The sequence below is a fragment of the Alternaria arborescens genome, assembly GCF_004154835.1.
Source record: "Alternaria arborescens strain FERA 675 chromosome Unknown contig_13, whole genome shotgun sequence".
Taxonomy (NCBI): Eukaryota; Fungi; Ascomycota; class Dothideomycetes; order Pleosporales; family Pleosporaceae; genus Alternaria; species Alternaria arborescens.
In genome coordinates, this window is record NW_021167868.1 from 733442 (window position 1) to 754845 (window position 21404).

General features: G+C 52.8%; 8 protein-coding genes across 8 annotated transcripts; 4 read left to right on the forward strand and 4 right to left on the reverse strand.

Annotated features, from left to right (window-relative positions):
- Positions 1-2822: 2822 nt before the first annotated feature.
- AA0111_g6385 (hypothetical protein) lies at positions 2823-5218 on the forward strand (the record flags this gene model as incomplete). Its single annotated transcript, XM_028652601.1, has 3 exons — positions 2823-2975; positions 3030-3779; positions 3830-5218. 3 exons carry the CDS (start codon positions 2823-2825, stop codon positions 5216-5218), a joined length of 2292 nt encoding a protein of 763 aa, XP_028506099.1.
- Positions 5219-7354: 2136 nt separating this feature from the next.
- Positions 7355-9267, reverse strand: AA0111_g6386 (Cytosolic Fe-S cluster assembly factor; the record flags this gene model as incomplete). Its single annotated transcript, XM_028652602.1, has 2 exons — positions 7355-9106; positions 9163-9267. 2 exons carry the CDS (start codon positions 9265-9267, stop codon positions 7355-7357), a joined length of 1857 nt encoding a protein of 618 aa, XP_028506098.1.
- A 770-nt stretch (positions 9268-10037) lies between these two features.
- AA0111_g6387 (hypothetical protein) lies at positions 10038-11395 on the forward strand (the record flags this gene model as incomplete). The annotated part of the gene is made up of 2 exons (XM_028652603.1): positions 10038-10390; positions 10444-11395. The coding sequence occupies 2 exons, from the start codon at positions 10038-10040 to the stop codon at positions 11393-11395; spliced, it is 1305 nt and encodes a 434-aa protein (XP_028506097.1).
- A 711-nt stretch (positions 11396-12106) lies between these two features.
- On the reverse strand, positions 12107-13488 carry AA0111_g6388 (hypothetical protein; the record flags this gene model as incomplete). The annotated part of the gene is made up of 3 exons (XM_028652604.1): positions 12107-12349; positions 12400-13284; positions 13411-13488. 3 exons carry the CDS (start codon positions 13486-13488, stop codon positions 12107-12109), a joined length of 1206 nt encoding a protein of 401 aa, XP_028506105.1.
- Positions 13489-14109: 621 nt separating this feature from the next.
- On the forward strand, positions 14110-14656 carry AA0111_g6389 (hypothetical protein; the record flags this gene model as incomplete). The annotated part of the gene is made up of 2 exons (XM_028652605.1): positions 14110-14121; positions 14171-14656. The coding sequence occupies 2 exons, from the start codon at positions 14110-14112 to the stop codon at positions 14654-14656; spliced, it is 498 nt and encodes a 165-aa protein (XP_028506104.1).
- A 327-nt stretch (positions 14657-14983) lies between these two features.
- AA0111_g6390 (Zinc finger protein) lies at positions 14984-16544 on the reverse strand (the record flags this gene model as incomplete). Its single annotated transcript, XM_028652607.1, has 3 exons — positions 14984-15522; positions 15573-16356; positions 16404-16544. 3 exons carry the CDS (start codon positions 16542-16544, stop codon positions 14984-14986), a joined length of 1464 nt encoding a protein of 487 aa, XP_028506261.1.
- A 180-nt stretch (positions 16545-16724) lies between these two features.
- On the reverse strand, positions 16725-17294 carry AA0111_g6391 (hypothetical protein; the record flags this gene model as incomplete). The annotated part of the gene is made up of 1 exon (XM_028652608.1): positions 16725-17294. One exon carries the CDS (start codon positions 17292-17294, stop codon positions 16725-16727), a length of 570 nt encoding a protein of 189 aa, XP_028506262.1.
- Positions 17295-17584: 290 nt separating this feature from the next.
- On the forward strand, positions 17585-19294 carry AA0111_g6392 (hypothetical protein; the record flags this gene model as incomplete). The annotated part of the gene is made up of 2 exons (XM_028652609.1): positions 17585-17743; positions 17789-19294. 2 exons carry the CDS (start codon positions 17585-17587, stop codon positions 19292-19294), a joined length of 1665 nt encoding a protein of 554 aa, XP_028506263.1.
- Between the last annotated feature and the right edge of the window lie 2110 nt (positions 19295-21404).

Genomic DNA, 21404 nt, shown 5'->3' on the forward strand with positions numbered 1-21404 from the left:
GTCTCTGGTGTAAGCTGGTCGAGCTACTAGAATAGACGAACGATTGGCTGGGTATTGAGATTTCACAAACTGCCTGAATGCGCACTCATAACACGGAGTTTGCCAGATGACATCGCTGTCCATTGTTGACCTGGTGATATTGGCACGCACAATTATCATTGGAATGAATAGAGAAAAAGATGGTCATCAATAAAGCATGCTAGTCAGTGTTGTTCGTACGTCTCTCTGGTGACAGCCGCTGGCCGATCGTGGTGAAAATTCGGAAAGCTCAAGCTCGTGTCGGAGATTCTATACCCATCAGGCAGCATTCAGGGTGGGCCGGCAATCTACTCGGATAGCCTGTGACATGCCCTCAACACGGGAGAATAATTCTGGAAGAATGAGGGCCCCGGAGTAAATCTTGCTGGTCCCTGGCCCCAACAGCTCGCCCTGAGCAAGACGAAACCATCGTCGAGTGCGCATGGACAGCAGTTCCATTGTCACTCAGGGTCCGTCGCTGATGGCGCAGGGACTGACAGGAGGAACGACGGAATTGCGCGCGTCGGGAGGGAGCGGCCAGCTCAAAGTGTCCGTCCAAAGTGTGAATTAATCATGCAAACTCTCTCGAAAGAGGTTCGGTCTATTGATGGGCAAAAGCAACTTTGCCGCAACTCCGCAAAGGTTCCCGCAGAGAATAGAGTTGGGACTTGCGCTCGCTGCCGTTTCGTCGATCACAGGAGGTTACACGACGCGTCCGACTCTCCACAACGCGCCGTGCCCTGCAGCTTCTCGAAGACGCTTGAGATCATAGTTTATCGATGATGACATGTGAAGCAGCGGGGAGAAATCCTGTTCTGTTTCACTGCTTTGGAGGTCGTCTCCGCACACGCGACGCACATCCTCATTCCCACGGTGTTGGAGGAGCACATCATCGGCGCATCAAGGACGGTCCTTTCACTACGCTACTGACTCGAGCAGGGGATGGCTTGACGGTCTATCTCGCCGTCGTGGTTCCGGACTGCCGCGGGAAGACTAGAGGCACGCCTCGACAACGAAACCACGTTGACGGGTGCCCATGACGGATTCTGCCAATGAGCGCAGCCGCTAAGCCCCTGACGGCCAATGGAATAAGGCTGCATGACGGCCATCCAGGAACCTGCCACAAATCAGGAACCGGCGCCGGAGCGAGGATGAAAGGGGTGGAAACGTGGGCCGCAGCGAAATGACAGCTTGATGCTTGCTTGTGCCTGTGACGTTCCTGACGTTCCCTTGCGATCGAAGGATGGGTGCAGCATGTGCAATATAGATGCAGTCACCCAGGGGGCGCGAAGGGCAGGCAGACGGCAGCTACTTGAGAAGTGTATATTCTCAGCGTGGCTTTGCGGTGAGGGGAGCGTGTGCGCTGTACATAGGTGAGGCTATGTCTCTCGCGCGGTGAATTAGTCGTGGCCGTACATAAGACGCGTGCATGGCTAATGCACATGTATGCGCGCACGACAAGATTGGCACGGCGATGCACGTCGCATCACGTGGGGGATCATAAAGTGCAAATGGCCGCAAAAGTGAGAGCAGGGGGCCCAATGAAAGGAGACGATAAAAAACATCTTGCAACAATTTGTGCCATGGGCTGCCCAATGTTGGGCGCTAAGCTGCTTCGGTCAGCCGAACGCTCCTTCCTGCTAAGCTTGGAACCACCTTCGCGCCGCCCTTCACCACACTCGCCCCGAGCCTGGTCTGTCAGCCCCCGTCTTCATTTCGCGCCTATTCACTCCACCCCCCAGCGCCACACTCGCATCTCCCCCAAAAACAATCGCGTCGCCATGCTTCCTGCGCTGACCGCTTCACAAATCCACACGCTTCCCCCACCAGTCTCGCTGCGCATGAATTGTGTTTCGCTCGTCGACTACTAACCCATCGCGTCTCTCTCCGCCCATCTGCCGCCTGTGCCAACGCACGCAGCAGCGACCGCTCTCACCATAGCAACAGGCCGACTGCTGGCCCTTTGACCGCACTTGTCCCGTCTAGGCCGCCCGATCTTCATTATTACGACTCACAACGCTCCCCGAGCGCCGCTTCCACTCTAATCTCTTGGTCTGGCCTGGCGACTCGTGCAAAGACCCAGTACCGCACCCCTTGCTGTCTCTCATTACACGCGCCGTCCATCAATCACAGCAGCCTCTCAAAGCCGGCGTCTTTTCGTTCGTGTGGCTCTGACCTCCGTCACATCTCGCTCCCGCTAGATCGCTCCGTCTTGTGTTGCCCCAAGCCGAATCACTGGACCTTGCCAACTTTCACCTCCTTCACTTGCGATTCGGAAGTCCACATCCCTACTCCCCCGAGCGCACAGGCACTCTCAAATCTCCCAGCCCGATCATTAAGCTACCTGCGCTATGGTCACAAAGTCATTCCTCTTTCAACCTCACTAGAACATCCTAACCTGCGGAATACTACCCGTCTACCGTGGTCCTGGGCTTGTCTCCACACGCCCTCCCAACCGTCGTCTCTCATTTTCTCGACATTCCCGCACCTGCATCAACCTGGACCCTTACAACACGCTCCTATCGCATCTCAAACCCTCGATACGCACTGAACTCCCCCTCCCCCTCAACTCTACGACACATCCCCAAGACGTCTAAGAACCAACATCACCTTCTGCAACTCCAACCGTCACATGAGATGAACTAAAGCCCCCTCGAGCATCGAGCATCATCGTCCAAGGACTCCACAATAGGTACGTCTAGTCCATCGCTCGTCATGACGCATCTCCTAACGTGTACAGTCCTTCCCATTGGAAGTATCTGCTATAACAGATCTTCAACACAAAAGGGTACATTCACATCAATATGCATCCAGAATCACAAGCACAGCCACATGGCTGGGCCTCTCTTGAGGAGAGGTATGAGGTGATGAAGGAGATTGGTGACGGCAGCTTCGGCAGCGTCGCGCTTGCACGCGTACGAACTGCGGGATCTCACATCGCTCGTCGTGGTACTCTGGTATGTACAACGTCACACAGGAACTGAGGTATCGAGTCAACTGACGCGTCACAGGTCGCGATCAAGACCATGAAGAAGACTTTCGACTCGTTCTCGAGCTGTCTCGAGCTTCGGGAAGTCATCTTCCTACGATCACTACCACCACATCCTCATCTGGTTCCAGCCCTGGACATCTTCCTGGACCCTTACAGCCGAAGGCTTCACATTGCCATGGAATTCATGGACGGTAATCTGTACCAGCTCATGAAGGCACGGGATCACAAGCCAATGGACGCGCACAGTGTAAAGAGCATTTTGTTCCAGATAATGTCCGGACTGGAGCACATTCACGACCGCGAGTTCTTCCACCGTGACATCAAGCCAGAGAACATCCTCGTCTCAACATCGCAACAAAACGACACATCCCACCCCTTCCGACGTTACTCAGCAATGATGACTCCTCCTTCAACACCTCCAGCCTATACGATCAAGATTGCCGACTTTGGCCTAGCAAGGGAGACACACTCCAAGCTTCCATACACAACCTACGTTTCCACCAGGTGGTACCGTGCGCCTGAAGTACTCCTACGTGCTGGCCAATACTCAGCACCCGTCGATATCTGGGCAGTGGGTGCTATGGCTGTCGAGATCGCAACCCTGAAGCCCCTCTTCCCTGGTGGAAACGAGGTTGACCAAGTCTGGAGAGTGTGCGAGATTATGGGCAGCCCTGGCGGTTGGGTCAACAAGCACGGCCAACGTGTCGGTGGCGGTGAGTGGAAAGAGGGCGTCAGGTTAGCGCAGAAGCTGGGCTTCTCATTCCCCAAGGTATGTCACTCGAGGTTCTTGAGACACGATTCCAGCTAACAATCACACAGATGGCCCCACACTCAATAGACACCATTCTGCCATCACCACAATGGCCTGCTAGCTTGGCACAATTCGTCACATGGTGTCTGCTATGGGACCCCCGCGCCAGGCCTACTTCTCGACAAGCTCTTGACCACGAGTACTTCCAAGACGCTGTTGATCCTCTACGCCTTAAGTCTTCGTCGTCTCGATTGTTGGGTCGCAAAGGATCCGAAATCTCTGGCAAGGACTCACCAGATGCCTCGCCCAAACTCACATCCAAGACCTCGTCATGGCTTCGTCGATCACTCGTCGCTCGTGAGAGTGCCCCAGCAGTCCCACAACACACCACACAGCAACCTTTGTCGCCTCGGCCATCTCCAGCTCACGCGAATTCTGATGTGAGTGGGTCGACCAAGCAGCGCCCGGCTGCCACTAAGCGAGCTACGTGGACAAATGGGGCTTCCAACAATGGCGCGCCTATCCCAATCTTGCCTTCCATCAAGCCGATCTCACCACTTTCGGCCGAAGTTACTGCACAAGCCACTGCAGCAAGCAAGGTCGGACGACAGCTCTCCGTCAATTCACACGGCAATCACTATGCGGATGTGCACCGACAAGAGGCAGAGAGAGCCCTGAATGGACAGTCGGATGTGACATCTCCTGTTAACGGCCAGAAAGAGGGGTTCTTCTCGCACCTACGCAAGCGCGCTCGACGCCTCTCAGGCCGTTATCAGACTCCCATGTCGCCAAACTCAGACGACATCGAGGCCAATGCCGGATGCGCTCCATGGGCGGCCACTAGCGCCAGGCAATCCCTGATCATGGATCAATCACAAGGCGCCCAATCAGCCTCCACTTCCGATTTCTCTGAGCTAGACAAAGCACTGCAGCATGTCAGAGACAGCGTGGAGGCACATTCCCAACAGACTGCCTCAACTAGGAGCTCGCGTGTTGCAACAAACCCAATGCTCAAGCGTCACCACTCAGTACCTCACGGTCCTGAGCCCCGAAACTCAGAGAACGGACCTAATGCACCAATCTCTTCTAGGACACGACGAGCGCTCCAGAACAAGTCTAACCCGTCAAATCAGTACGAGGTTCCCAACGAAGAAGAAGAGTTGCTCAGCGAAGTTCTTGCATCCGCAACAAAGGCTGCAAAGAAACTGGACCAGCCGAAACCTCAAGGTCCACGCCCCGCGGTGTCATACCCGACTCCGTCTCCATCACAGAACCGTAACAGTGTGGGGTTCGGACAATCTGACTATATGACACCCAGCAAGCCTATGGACATTTCCCAACATCAGAGCAAGAACGAGCAATCTGTTTCCAAGTGGCCAACGCCGCCCGATGACGGTTCAGACTGGGCTTCAAGTGTGGCCGCCAGCCTTATGGCAGCTCAAACCCGACACCGATGATATCCAACATCGCGGGACCCATACTTCTTTTCGCCTTGCCTTCGCTGCATGCTCTTCCATCCATATAATTGTAATTTGGGTCACCGCACCCGCTCATTGTCGCTTCCTATACGACCGTACGACATTGAGCTCTCCCGTCTGGAACGGTGCACGATTACAGAAAGATAGACACAGACGCTATGCGCTGCAAAGCCCTCAAAAGCAAAGCGCACCCTCTGGGATGGTGTTACTGGCGTTATAACACACCTCATCGTCCTTTTGCGCAACCACCATCGTTTTACCATTTCACAACGTTAACGTTGTCCTTTTTCTCTCTCTCTCTCTCTCAATATCAGCTCCACATTCGCTCTGTACCACCACCACATATTTCCTTTTACTGAGTCAACATCTCGGGTGGCATCTTACATCATACTCGTGGCGGATCGACAAGAGATTATCGTCTGTTCATTTCGCGGGAAATTGTCGATACCTTGTCAGCAAGTTACTCGGGTCTACTACAGGGATTGTCCATGTTTAGAGACACCCTGTGTACACCTTGCTTCTGTTTCAGTTTTTTTTGGCGCGTCTTGCTGGCGCTATCCCGTACTATACTAGACCGAGTTTCCTTTATGTGCTTCATCTCGTCGGCGGATACCCCCAGTTTGAGCATTTGGCGACTACATCATACCATCACCAGTATTATTTACATATATCCTTGTTGGTTAAAAGGGAAGGGGTGATTGAGGGAGGTAACCTTGTTTTCTTGGGATAAAACTTGGTACATGGGAGGTGGGTAGAATAGTTTTTGAGCGATCAACTGGCCCTGTTTCAACTCTCCTTGCGTACCATTTTTACCTGCACTCTCCTTGCGTACTCTATCTTGATTTTTTCTCAGCCCCCACATACCAACCGTTGTAATATGTAATAAGACATATAGCCCAGGATGGCTAGTCATTGTATGTTTCTTGCCTCGCGTCTTTCGCGTATGGCTCATGGGAAGGAGTTTGATACCACCTGGATTCTGTTTTCATACTGCAAAGCCTCGGTTCTGGCTGGACCGAACGCGTATCTCATATGTAACATTAGTTAGCTACTCCATCATCATCAATGAACGCTGCTCGCCTGCCTGCGCCTATTGCGGCATCAGACTGCAATAACTATACACTGTTCTATCCTCGGCATCCATGCCAGACCCTGTATATCTATCTGCTTTGACCGCAACAAGTACGTGCTTTCGCCACAGGACACGCAATAATCTTGCGTCACCTTGACCAGACAACGCATCACCCGCGTTATCGCCACAGCCATGAACCCTTCTTGCGTTCACGATGACTCAACACTAGCCACGTCTTCGCTTGGGCTTTGGGCTTCAAGCATATCCCCTATGTACCACAGACCCTGATTCTCCGAGATCACCATCGGTCCTACTCAAGATCGTCAATATACCGTACCGGCCTTCCTTACGTTATCTTCACTTGGCTTGGACAGCATCTTCCTGGACATATAGATGAAAGGACGGTATCTGAGTATACAGCGATATCCTCGTCAGCGTTGGGCAGCCGAACTCCACGGCATGATCGCCAGCTCAAGTGCAGACCAAGTCCGTGTGTAGTGACATTGGTATTGTGTATCTTGCGCTCTCTCGTCTAGCCTGTGTGAGTGGTGGTCGTGGAGAGAAGGAAGTGCGCGTGGTACAGTAGGGGGGTTAGGGCATCAGGGGATCAGGGGATCAGGGCCGGCCCGTTGCGTATACACACCTGTATGTGCAGCCACAGCGGAAAAGACGTGGAATGACGTCGGTTCCGGCTGTGAACAGGCGATAGTGTTGCTTCTTCTACTTCTTCGAGCGCAGAGGTTGGTAGCATAAAAGGGGGATATTACCGGCTGCAAAAGAAAAGCAAAAGAATGCGCTGAGGTTACAATGAGAATGCAAATCATACCTCCACATGAAATATAGAAAAAGCGGCTTCAGGTGTCTCGCAACATACTAAATCCGACAAACTTGATCAATGATGAGATATATTTGATTTTCAAAGAAACCCATAACCGATGCGAATGCATTATTGTACGGCCAGCTCCGGTTCTATAATTGTAGAAAGAACGCCACCCAATGCTCATGCCCGTGTCTAATATGTTCGTTCTTTCGTAAACAAAGCTTTACCATCCGCCGCCAGCGGTCACGGCCAATCCGGCAACACGCTCCATATCGCTTTGTTTCTTTTTGCCAACATCGCTTTCTACTTTGATATACGATGTGTATATCAGCTTCTGTTGATCGACGCCCGTAATGCTGGCCCAATGTGCCATGAGATCCTTCATACGTGATCTCGATATACCATCAACGACATCATGCTCGGGACTGTGACCGTTCGTTCGCGCATTTGCCTCGTCGTCCGAATCGCTGCCTGAGAAGTAGGCCTCGTCTACCCTTGCGAGCCACTCTTTCTGCTCCTTCGGTCCTGGCTTCGGTGCGGGTGCGTCTTCATTCGCCTCTTGAACCCCTTCGTAGATGCGTACTTCTTCAACTTCCTGAACCTTGACTTGTCCACCACCATTTGTACATCCTCCTGGACAAGCCATGACCTCCACGTAAGCATAATCTCTGACGCCCTCTCCTGCGGTTGTGGCACCACCTGGCCTTCTGCTTACACCTGTTTTGCCGCCTGGTAACCTACTGGCTTTCGCTGGTTTGAGTCGCCGTACTAAGTTCTGGATATTTCTGAAACCGTAGAATCGTGCTGCTTTGATTATTGTTTCTGAGCCACGGACGACCGAGTACTCTACCACATCGGCATTCCGCCCTCTTGCGACTGATATCGAGGATCCGGGATTCTGAGCTTGGTATGTTTGTAGTATGTGATGTAGATATCCACCGGAGGGCCCAGCAGCTACGCTCTGGTTCTTCCGGCGCGAAAGAGGGAATAGGAAAGCGTCGATCTTTGGGTCTGGGAAGGGTGTTCGATCGGCAGAGGAGAGCGGTGTTCGTGGAAGAGAAGCAAAGTTGATACCACGAGCAGCTGCAAGGTGTAGTAGCTCACGGGCTGTGATCACACAATCGGTGTCTCTTATCTTGTCCTGAGATTGATCATAACTAGGTAACCAGGCAGCGGAGGTGAGCTCGCTACGGCTAGCCTCGAGTTTCTTGTCGAAACATGGCATGATTGCGAGATGCCATATCTGAGACGGTGGCACATTGTACCGTTCGCTGAGTACTGACTTGATTAATGTGCCGGTAAGGGCTTGCGGCGACTTGAGACGCGAGAGATGTGGAAGGACATATGGGTGTGTCTTCTCGGCGTAGCATATCCAGCCAGGGCAGGCCGACGTAAGAATGGGTGCTTTCGGTGTAGTATCTATTGCGCCCTCAGAGCCAGGCTTTGGAGATGCCTTGAGTGCTTCGGGAGATAGAGCGTTTGTAACCTCGTCCGCCGCCGCTACGAGGCAGGCTTCGCGCATGGCATTGGTGTCGATGACCCATGTGAAGCCACTTCCCTGGTGGCCACCAGACTTCAAGCCTGAGGGTCCACTGAGGAGCTGCGCAATCATATTTCCGGCTTCTACCTCAGAAATATTGAAGACGGCCGCCAGACTCGCGCGAGTCTGCGGTGAGATGCTGGCGACGAACAGTTTTCCTTGGGCGTTGTTTCCATTTATACCGTTCGCCACTCCATTACTGGTATGTCCATTTGTTGCCCCGTTTGTGCCATTATGTGCCAGCCACGGTGTGCGTAACGACGGGTAGGTATCGAGCGTTGTGAGGACCTCGGTATGCGATTGTAGCGAAACCAGTACTGCCTCTGCACTCGTTACACAGCCTGAGCACGCGAGACAGTCCGTGAGCGATATTGAAGCGGGCGGCGGCGGTTCTGCTGCAGCGGCTTTCTCTTCGGTCGTGACTTCGTATGGATCCTATGACCTTTGTCAGAATGCGCCGGCCTATGACGCAACACGTGAATCAAACACACCGAGTTATCTGTTTGTTGCACTGGAAGCGTCTCTATAGGCTTTATACACGCGACACCCGGCGAAATAAAATCGTTGAGGTCGTCTGCCGAAAGAATGGCGCTCATGTTGCGCCGTGTTCTAGTGGGGGAGGGGCGACAGGCGCTATCGCGATGCGACTTGAAGAATGTACGCGAAGACAATAAACACCTTACTTTGCAGGCAGAGTTAACGATTCAATGAAGAAAGAAAGAAGAGCGCAGTACTACTTGGAAAGTCCAAATCCCTCGCCCCGATGTCGCGGAGAAAGCAGTCACGCAACGCGCCGGCCTATCGATAGGCTCGCATTTCTAAAAGATTCCGATGACAAACCTCCGCGGCGAGTTGCCACACTAGGTATCCACTTCCTCTGCATGCGAACCTCTGTTGCTGTTCACGTGCTCGCGCATGCCATTCTTGAATGCAACAGAAACACATGTTCACGCCTGGCTACATCAGCTGACGCGATACGGTTGCTCACCCAGCATAGGAACATATAGTACGCGGGGTGCGTCTGCTCGGCAGATTGATTTAGCCAGGCAAGCCGCGCATCGAATGGTCGTAGGGAAGGCCTCAAACCTGGAAAGTGAGCAACATGAATATAGTATTTCGATCTACCTCTGACCATACTATGTCGCTGCATCTTACTAGCTGATCATGCTTTCCTTCATATCTTCGCAGTACCGCTCCTGCGACGCTACCCCTATGTATGCGACGCATTTTCATCGATACCTTGAGACCAATGTCTTCGAAGAGCAGCGCGAGATTTGAGGTTGCAAAGAGAAGGACTGCTTGGAGCTCGGCGCCTAGATTGCTGACGACATGTGTTTTCTTCGGTGCCTTGTGGTTATGGTTCAACATGAGGACGCCTGGAGTCTTGATACCGGCAGATTCATTTGCCTACGTACAAGATGAGAGCCTGAGGGACATTTTAAACACTACGTTAGGGGTATGGGAGAGCCCCAACCAACACTACCGTTCGCTAACACAGCCTAAGTTCGAAGGCATCTTGGTCCTCAACCTTCCATTCCGTACCGACCGTCGCGATGCGATGAGCCTTTCAGCAGCCACCTCAAACATCAAACTCGAGTTCGTGGAAGGCGTCACGGGCGGGAGCATCAATGAAAAAGCATACCCTCCACCAGAAGAGAACAGGAAGCATTCTGCAGGCATTCGAGGAAGTTGGAGAACACATATGAATGCTCTACAAAGGTACATGGTCTCTCAACTTTATTACGAGATGATAGTAAGCTAACAACCTGAAGAATAGTCGACCATAATCTTACCACCGCACTGATTTTCGAAGACGATGTAGACTGGGACATTCGAATTCGTCAAAACCTACAACGGTTCGCACTCGCATCACGCTTTTTATCAGGGAACCATGGAATCTCTACTGTGAAGGACAAACTCGAAACGCATACAAACACAGAGACAGAAGACACAGCCTTCAAGATCATCGACACTTCAAACCTCCCAAAGACACTAACCTCCCTCCCTTTATCTTCCATACCCTCCTACAGCAGCACTCCCCACATCTCACCCTACGGCGACCCAACACAATGGGACATACTCTGGCTCGGCCACTGCGGTACCGGCATGCCACGTCCAGCACCCAGCCCACACATCCCCATCAACCATCGCCACAGTACCACTACGACCATCTTGACCCAACCCAACGATTCCACGGTCCCCTCTGCACAACACCTAAAAGCTCACCCCTTCCAAGGTGGCCCCGACGCCTTAGGTACCACATTCCCACCCCACACACGAATCTATCACCGAGCAACGGGCGGGACTCTATGTACAGTCAGCTACGCTGTCTCCCAACGCGGCGCCCGACGCCTCCTCCATCAATTTGGCGTAAGTGGGTGGAACGGCATTTTCGACAGCGAATTAGGCCGGTGGTGTGCTGGCAACGATCCTGACATGGGCCGGCAGGCCCAGAACTCTCATACTACTATGGAGGGTGGGGGCATAGGTGTGAGTGGAGACGATAGGGTGTGTGTAACGGTTCAGCCACCAATATTTGCGCATCATCATCCAAACAATGGGGAGAGTGATATTGGAGGGTTGGGTGGAGGTTATGCGAAAAGGTACGAAACAAAATATTTGAGGTATAGCGTTAGGATGAATCTTGCGGCTTTGGTTGGGAGGGTAGGGGGAGAAGGTGACACGGAGGGTTTGGTGGACCAGTGGCCTGATGGTGAGGAATGAGGATGGTTGTCACGAAAGTGTTTCTGGAAGAGATAATCAAGTTGAAGTGATATGGTAGTGGCATTTCCAAAGTCCTTGTTGTAGCTGTTGCAACCCGCCTACTACGGCTGTGGCTCTTGACTCTCCTTACTCTCTTCGCTTTCCTTCTCCCATGCATACAGCCATTCGCAAAAAGACAAATCTTCTCGGTACCCGCCGAGGCGTTCTCCCTTTACCTTCCTTTAGACTATGATTATAATGGGAATGAACGACTCGAAGGTATCATGAACTGAACAACAAGCGGCCGTCCCATCGTCCCCTCCGTGTAACGCCAGTAAAAGCCAAGAAAATGCTCCCCTTATACAATGCACAAGCTCACTGGGTATAATGACCTTGCGCCTTTTGTGTTCAAACAGATTCAATGCGTGTTGCAGATGGCAGCCTCGATATGACTCCGGGCCTCGCTGGTTGCATGATCGATTTTGCGCCTGTGTTGTGCATAGTTCCGCATTGTTGTGCGATCCAGGGCTTTGTGTGGAAAGTATCGCGAATACGCAGTCCTTGTCGTCTAGCTGATCATTGGCAGCCTCAGTCCAATTGTATTCTGTTGTTCAAGTCCGTCTTATTCTTCCTTCAGCCGAGATAGAACATGCAGATCGTCCAACACAACTGTTCTCCACATGGCAAATTTCCATCAGTCGAAATTTTCAACTCTTCTGCGTGACTGAGACTTCACTCAATGAGCGGTTTCCGTACGCCTCCCACGATTGCAATTCCGAGTGCGCGCAAGCCTTCTGGGTCATTGGATCGAATAATAGTACTGGCGGGTAACATGGGGTTGTCGGGTGTGACGTGTGCGGCATCCTTGGCTGCCTGCTCAATGGCCTCCATCTCCTCTTTGCAGCCAGCATGGTCAAACGGACAAACGACGATGGGCTGACGGAGAAGAATATCCCTCGCTGACGACATTTGTGCCTACTCCCAGTCAGCAAAACTCACAACATCTGGTTTCAAGTGCAGCCTACCTTGACTGTGAGGTAATACTCTATTTTGTATAGAGTACCAGTTGTCGTGAATCCAGTGACAGCATACATGGGGAATTCTTTCTGCCCTCTAGGTATGATACCTGCGTTGTCTCGTAAATCTTTTGCGGGAAAGACCAGTCCGAGGTTGGTGAAATATCCAGCTTCAGGCATCTTCACTCCGACCTGCTGCTGTGTTTTTGCCAACGTTTTGACCTTGCGAGTCGGTTCGTCTCCCTCGTGATTGAAGATGATCTCCTCGTCAATCCCAACAGTAATTTTTTGTATCGTAACCTTCTTTGCCTTGCTCAGCCAGTCGGGATTAGGGCTCAGTTTGATGTATACCGAGACTGGATCCATTGGCCCGTAGCTCCATCTCGGCAGGCTGATCCCAAGAGTGACCAGGTGGTCCGTTACTCGTTCGGCGCTCTCTGGTCGGTTGTACATGCCAAATGTTGAGAGGGTGTCGTATCGTTGTATGGGTACTGCGAAAGGATACTTTTTCTGTTCTTGAGGCCCTTGTTGCACTGTCACGACGAGTTCGTAGAATGTCTCAGCTGTCCGACTAGGTAGTTGTAGACTGGCGGGCGGTACCCTCCTCGCTACTTCCTCTCCACCACGCCCATAGGGTATGAAGATGACGAACGGGAGGTCCATGCATAGTATGCTCTCGTGTTCTCTTCCAGGTGAACATCGATATAGGAGCATTTCCTTGCCAACAATGTCGGTAATCTCCTTGCGCGGGGCTGCCAGGTGCTTCTTCGTGACCGAGTCGGCAGACGGGTGTATTGTTTCGCGCCGGTGTAGTGCGATGGTGACGAGGGAGACATTGACGGGCGCTGAGACTCCAATGAGTGGCCGGATCTCGACCTTGCCTTCTATGCGAGGCTATGGTGTGTGTCAGCATCAGGCCAGTACCCTTGCTGAAGGAAAGTTGGTCATACAGCGACTCCAGGCGAGCTACTTGGAGCGCAAGAGGTCCAATGAGAACAGAAGGAGAGTAGAGACACGTACGAGTGTTGCTGATATGCCTGGATAGCCAACCAGAAAGTTACTGTTTGGCGGTCCTGAGACGCGAACAAAGGCCGACATGTTCGTTTCTCGCAGCGCAGGCCTGGGAGGGCAGCGAGCGCTGCATGGGCGTGGGTATGGCCTTTCAGGATGTGCTTGGCCCGTCCAAGTCGCGCGTTTGAGGCTTTAATGTGCTGGTGCGCCGGCCAACTACGCCGTGCTTGGAGCTAGGTAGCCTTCCGGGCAGCGAATTGTGGGGGTGGAATGATGTAGGCGCCTCGTATCTTGAACCAGCGGGGCTCTGGGTGGCAGCGACGCCGGTGGATGCGCGGCGGGCCCGTGGGTTAGGGATGCGATATGGATACGGTCGTGTTTGGAGTGAATGCGCGGCGGGGATACTGTGGTGGATTATGTCCCGAGAGTCGTAGGGCTGCCCGAGTGGAGCTTATGCGGCTGGCGCTTATGATGTCCAACGTCTACCAGCGTGGAGAGCCCAGGGGGCGGAGCGCGATGCTGGCTATAGCAATGATGATGACAGCGAATGCAGGGTGATTGCATGCAATAAACGCAGTCGGATAGCCGCGCGATGTTCTAGGCGCGGCGAGGGTGGAGGTAGAGGAGCTTCTCGACTTCGAGGGTCCGATTCGTGCGCCATCATCGCTCCTCCCAAACCACAAACACGACCGATCGGCACCCGCGACCATGTCCGTCACGGTGCGTCCCAACTCTGTGCCATCTCGGACGCGCTGCTAATTGCACACAGCTACATACCACCAAGGGCGACATCAAACTCGAAGTCTTCTGCGAAGCCGTCCCCAAGACGGCTGAGAACTTCCTCGCCCTCTGCGCATCCGCCTTCTACAACTCCTCGCCTTTCCACCGCCTGATCCCGTCCTTCATGGTTCAGACCGGTGCCCCCGCCTCCGACCCAAAGTCCAAGACCTCCACCTCCATCTATGATACGCCAAACCAGCTGTTCGAGGACGAGATTCGGCCTGCGCTGAGACACAATGCGAGGGGAATCGTGAGCATGGCGAACAAGGGCGCAAATTCAAACGGCTCACAGTTCTTCATCACCTTCGCGCCAGCACCGCATTTGGACGGGAAGAACACCGTCTTTGGAAAAGTGCTAGAAGGGTGGGAGGTGCTGGATGACATGGAGAGCGTTCAGGTAGACAAGAAGTCAAGACCGCTCGAGAAGATGGAGATCAAGAGCGTCACAATCCATGCAAACCCGCTTGCAGGATGAACAAGGTGTGATTAGGCAGACAGTGGCTGCAACGCGACATCATCTAAGCTGAGAGCGTAACGTGTGATTGGAGCCTGAAGGATGTCGCGGCATTTTAAGAAAAAGAAACCGCAAATCAATGTCTGAGCAACGGGTACCATCACAGTGCCAATGTCGGACCAACAGATATCAGGTCACTGTAGGCATCACGAAGCATCGGTAGCAGGAAAGAGTAGGCTGTGAGATCATATCATACTGATCATGGCTGGCGAGGCCGTGGTATCTACGAAGCGCCGACCTAATGCAAGAGGAGTCAAGAAAATCTAAGAGAGGTCCAAGTTGTCCACCCTACGCGCCGTTGGTCGTTGTCCCGTTCGACAAACTCGCCGCATGCTCCTCCTCATAACCCTCCGTCTTCATATCCAACAATCCTAATTCCTCCTCCTCAGCCTCTGTTCGCTTGTAGTCCTCAACCTTGATCTTAGGATCGGGCTCCGGCGCCGTAAAGCTCTGGACATAGCTGCTGGCAAGAGGGTCCTCAAGAACAAGAGTGAACTTGTCTTCACCGTTGATGGCGGCAGAGAGGTTGTGGAAGAAGGTGTTCCACTTCTGCTTGGATTCTGAGTCCATCGAGTCTCCCCCGTCGCCAGCGTCGAAGATTGAGGATCTCAAGTCATCACGTACTTGGGTCAGGAGACCTTCGATAGTGGTGAACCTGCCACCAAGAGTACCAGGTTCGACACTGAGGTTGAGCTCGAGGCACGACATAGCGCACGACTCGGCTTTGAGAATGTCTCGTGACAGATCCTCCTTGCTGTCTACAGTGACTGTGATCCGGCGGCCCAGTTCAGGAACTTCCCCTCCTGTCTTGACTTCGTTGCTTCGGTCTGCATTACGTTAGCTGATGAACCCTAATTGTTTGATCAGTTCAACTTACATCCGCAGTGGTCGCACACTGTGCTCATCAGGACTACCTGCTTAAAATGGGGAATATTGACCATCTTCATGTTCGTAGTACACGACTTGGTGCATCCCGGGCAGCTGGCAGGGAACGAATAGACCTGGTTCTCTACGATGTCGTCCTCATCTACATTGTTCACCATGGGAGCATGGGCGGAAGGCATCTCCGGGTACATCTGTGAAGCCTTGTACTCTTCTCGAATCTCCGTGGCAGGGGCCTCGCCGCTGGTATCGCCGAGACCGAGCGCTTCGTTCTGTGCAGCAGTTCGTGGGTATTCGTTGCGAGAGTATTTACCTGCACCAAGTACGCTAGGAGGCTCGATCGAGGAGTTGCCGGCGGGGTCGTCGATGGTGACCTTGAATGGTAGTTTCTCTCCGCTTGCCATCTGCTTGATTGTGTTGATGACTCCCTGCAACTGCTCATAGACCTCTGGTACCACCTGCTTCCTCTCTTCCTGCTTCTGCTCTAGATCTTGCGCTACCATCGCGAGAATGCCCTCCACATTCGTCAGTTGTCCTCGACCAGGTGGTATCTCTAGGTCGATGTCTTCTACGCGGAATATCGCCGTATCGCTCTTGATGATCTGACGGCTCAGATCGTCGGCTGATTCGACTTTGAGGGTGAACTTGATGCCCCGTTGCTGGATCTCGCCAGCAGGCTGAACCTCGGAGTTCTTGAAGTGGCAATGCGGGCATGAGAAGGACATGAGAACGATCTCGCGGAAAAATGGGATTCTAGTGAGGAGAAGGCGCGTAGTACCCTTGAGAGTGTCAGCTGAGTCGACCATTATCTTGCGAACGCGCCTACATCTTCATGACAGTTCATACACATGCTCTCAATCTCATCGACGACCTTTGTGTCGTCGTCTCCTTGTTGGGCGCTCGCCTCTGCGACCTTGCGACCCATATCCTCGAAGAGGTCCTTCGCGAGACTCTGTTGCTGTGCCATATTTGCAATCGATTATTGACGTTGTAGGTGGTGTTGAATAGAGGAATCGTGCGTGTAACTGGATTAACTTTCGCAAGTTGTGATGACATAACGTCTGGAAATTTTTGAGCCCCGCGCTTGCATAGCGGGGTGTCGCTAGACCCTTCCATGCAGGTGCGCTTTCAGTCAGCCCTACGGACCTTATAGCGCAAAGTCCATGAAATCGAGCCCGCCCGCGCCCGAGTCCTGTGTCTTCTTCTTGTCAAGCATAGCTTGCAAGCCGCCCCTTCGTGCCTTTTGTCTTTGCTTGCTGCTCGCGTTTATAGTCTTTGCAGCGACATTCTCCTCTTTGTTGGTAGTAGTCGTTGCCTTCGAGATTGGAACCGTGTCCACTGGCGGCTGTGATCTCTCGGTCAATTTGCGACGTCTTCGCTCTCGTGGAAGCGATTGATGTGTCTCTCGCTGACACCGCAAGCAGGTATAGCAGATACTCTTTTCAGACTCCGATGACTTGTTGCCAATACTTCTCTGGTTTCCTTTGTTCGAGACCTTGCATGACCATCCTGGAATCATTACATTCCCACATGCGCCGCAAACACTTCGACGATAGGCATCCGATTCTTTGCTCGATATGTCGACCTCAGCATCTTCAATTAGCTTGTTGCGTGCATTGCCCAGAAACGCTGCCGTCGTTGGCGATGGAACTGCGAGGATATAAGCAGCTTCTTGGAGGAACTTCGCCCTCAGTTGAGTTTGGTCTGCTGAAGCCATGTGTTGAGAGGACCTAAATGATCTCTGTGCAGGTCTTGGAAAGCTTCCTGCAGGTCCAGTATCTCCACGTGCTCGCTAGTTTATCGCAACTCCGACCTCCGACGCTAGTGCTGCAGGTCCCTCGATCGTACTTTCTTCGACAACAGCCTCCACTGCAGCAAATACTCTGCGAGTATATTGCGACTTCTGCGCCTATGCACTGCGCAACGAAGATTTCACCAGCATCTCTGTAGTCGCGTTGCTGATAACGCTCATTCTTACTAACTACCAGGTTACGAACCTCATTGAGTATGGCCGCCCCAGAGTTAATAGAACAGCAGAACCTGCGTATAGCAGTAGAAGGTTGCGGTCACGGAGTGCTACACGAAATCTATGCATCTGTGGCAAAAGCGTGTGAATTGAAAGGTTGGCCAGATGTTGATCTCTTGATCATCGGCGGCGACTTTCAGGTATGCAAACCGATTACAATGTCCACCCAGCGACTGACTTCGTAGGCTGTTCGAAATGCGTCCGATCTCAAGGCAGTATCGATGCCTTCCAAGTACTATGCGATGCACGACTTTCACGAATACTATTCAGGCTTGCGCACAGCCCCGTACCTCACTATATTTATTGGCGGCAACCACGAAGCGAGCAACTACATGTGGGAGCTATACTACGGCGGCTGGGCCGCCCCGAAGATATATTACATGGGTGCCGCCAACGTAATACGGTTAGGAACATTGCGCATTGCTGGGTTGTCTGGTATTTGGAAAGGCTACAACTACAAGAAGCCGCACTACGAGCGCTTGCCCTACAACAGTGATGACGTTAGGAGCATTTACCACGTTCGGGAAATTGACGTGCGGAAACTGCTTCAGATACGCACACAGGTGGATATCGGTCTAAGCCATGACTGGCCGCGTGGTATGGAGTGGAAAGGCAATTACCGACAACTCTTTAGCTGGAAGCCAGACTTTGAACAAGAAGCCAAGGACGGCACTCTCGGCAGCGTTGCCGCGAAGGACGTCCTCGAGCACTTGCGACCACCCCACTGGTTCAGCGCCCATATGCATGCTAAGTTTCCAGCTGTATGGAACCACGCAGAAGCTCCGAATATGGCGCCTGATACCGACAACCCTGTTCCGACGGTCGTGAACGACGGCGAGATCGATCTAGAGGATGTAGACGAGGAGCCCATCCCAGCGCCCAAGAACGATGCGGAGATTGATCTCGATATGGATTTGGGTGACGATGAGGTGCCGCCTGCACCAATCGCAGAGCCAAAGGTGCTCCCCAAATCTAACACGACGGAGAGCGAATCCCAAATCCCTGATGATATTCGGAGTCTTCTACCAGAATCTTTCTCACGCTCAACCTTTGAGCCAAAACAGACTTTGCCCTTCCCTGAAGACATTACGAACAAGACAACCAACTTTCTCGCACTTGACAAGTGCTTACCCAAACGAAACTTTCTCCAGTTGTTGGAAATAGAGCCACATTCACCTGCTGAATTGCAAAGACCTTTGCAGCTACAGTACGACAAAGAATGGCTTGCCATTACTCGCGTCTTTGCCGATCACCTCCAGGTGGGGGATCCACACGCGCAAGTCCCTGCAGACAAAGGTGATGCTTTCTACCGACCTCTTGTGGAGAAGGAGATGAGTTGGGTTGAGGAGAATATCATTGCTACCAACAAGATGACCATCCCAGAGGATTTCACACAGACTGCGCCGGTCTACGAGCCTGCTTTAGGCATTCATGTTCAAGAGTCCCCGCAAGAGTACAGTAATCCGCACACACAGTCATTCTGCAATTTATTGCAGATCCCGAATATATTTCATGCGTCAGATGAAGAGCGGGCACAACTAGCGCAAAACGGTCCGAGGCCGGAACAACAGCGGTCCAATCGAGGCGGGGGGGGAGGCGGAGGTGGACACAGAGGGGGTGGGCGTGGCCAAGGGCACAGAGGTCGTGGGAGGGGCGGAAGGGGTGGACGTGGCCGCGGTGGACGCTGGTAAAAACTTACCATCCGCGTGGGCCGATACACACTTAAGATGATGCAGAGAAAGTCGTCATCAGGCCAGCTCATTTAGAGCCTCACTACTCTATCCCAAACTCCAAGCTGTCCGGTAGCATACGCAATTTTCATGGGCTTGCGATATGTTCCACCACGCCAGTGTAGTCGTATGCTGGCCACGACGTTGTATACATGATGAGAACTATTGGTGCCCAAGACTAGCAGATTGCACACGCGGCTAGCGTTGTGTATCCGCTTATATCTGCAACTTGAGATCGAAAGTCGGCTCCGTGCACCATTTAACATGACGGATGGTGCAGAAGTTTGGGGTCTACCGTTGTCAAAGACCCACAAGGGTTCGGGCGCCGGACGTTTTGAACGAGGACCCTGCACGATGATGTCGAGACTAGTTGCCGAGTATGGCACTTCGCGTACACCGCACATCTAGCTCAGGCATTTTCGTTGGAGCTTGTACAGCTGTCGCAATCGTTCGCTGGCAAGCGCAGCCGGCAGCCGCACACACAAGGCCGTGTTTTGGAAACTATAGCCAAAGCGGTGGCTGTGGTATTGAATTGCTCTCGTCCTACGTCAGAGGCCGGCCATACACGCGATGGGCGCAGCGGACCCGACGAGAACACTGCAGGCGGGATCCCGTCGTGCGGACACGTTTTCAATATAGGTGATATGGATAAAGTGCGAGGATTCGGTCTTGTCTCGCGACTGCCTGGTGATCGTGCTGATCCTACACGTACTAGTCGAGAGTTTATTTGACTCCGCAAGCCAATGTTCGCAAGCTGTGGCGAAAGGGTTGCGCGTGCTGCTCAAGAATAACCCCAAGGCTTCCAAGGTCGCCGCTGTTTGGTTCCGCATGACTGGGCAGAGGCGGCGGGTCGGATGCGCAATCCTTCCAGCACTCGTGCGAAGACGTCCGAAGTCTGGTTTGACACTTCCAAGCGGCTTGGACGACCCTTACAGCTGTGACAGTCCTGCGAGCGTACCTATTTTCGGGGACTCGCAACCATGGAACTGTGCAAGAAACACTTGTCGCACGCGGTTACGCGCCCGTTATGGCCACACCAAAACCGAGTGGCTGCCAGCGGAACGCTGTCCAGAACGCGTCGGTACGTCATATCCTGGCATTAGCGCCGCCGTTATTATGCATCGAGGCCTCGCGATCGACGGGACAGACCCTGAATCGTTGGTCCCTGGCCTCTTTCTGCCGTGGACACACGGACCTGTCCACATGCTCATCCACACACGCCCTGGATGAGTTTAAAAACCTTTCGCCGCCCTTGCTTACCCAGTCTTTGTTCTATATTTCGGCATATATCGTCTACTATCGCTTCTAGCATTCACATTTCCGCCCTCGTTACCACCTATTTCCGGTCTTCGCTATAGCTTACCACCTTGGTATACTATATCCGGACATTGCCACACAGGTCTGGACCATTTATCACAAGCCGCCTCCCGCGACACATCACCTGTAGATCATAGTAGCCATCCACATCTATACAAGTTTGCCGGTGCTATAAACATCTACATCCTCTTCACATCCATCCATCTACACACCAACCACATACATACACACTAAAATACTTCAATATCACTCTTAATACGATGGCATCACGCTTTGTCGAAAACCTCGAAGAGGTCCCAATTAGTCATCCCCATCTCAACGTCTCACTGGATGACATCCTCGCAGAAGAGAGCCGCAAGAGGTCCTCTTCCCAATCATCCGGCAGCTCGGAGACGCGTCGGTCAGGAAGCAGCTCGACACCAAGTCCAACATCACCCATCAACACCGAAAGCAAGCTCAAACGAGCTTTTACTATTGGCAGCAAGAAAGGTCGCCGAACTTCATGAATGAAAGTCGACACGTCCGTCGCTTGGACCAGTTCTACACATCTATTACGAATTCACGAACCACGGTTATCAGACCATAACGACATCACCAAGACTTTCTCGACCAAGCGTTGGAAGAGACTAGTCTGTCGCATGACAAGCGCCGAACTGTCAGTTGTCGTCGCTTAGGTGACGACCGGACGATTATTCGGACGTCACTATCACGACATTCCATAGCATGGTCACTAGCGCCACGCACCACCTGCGCC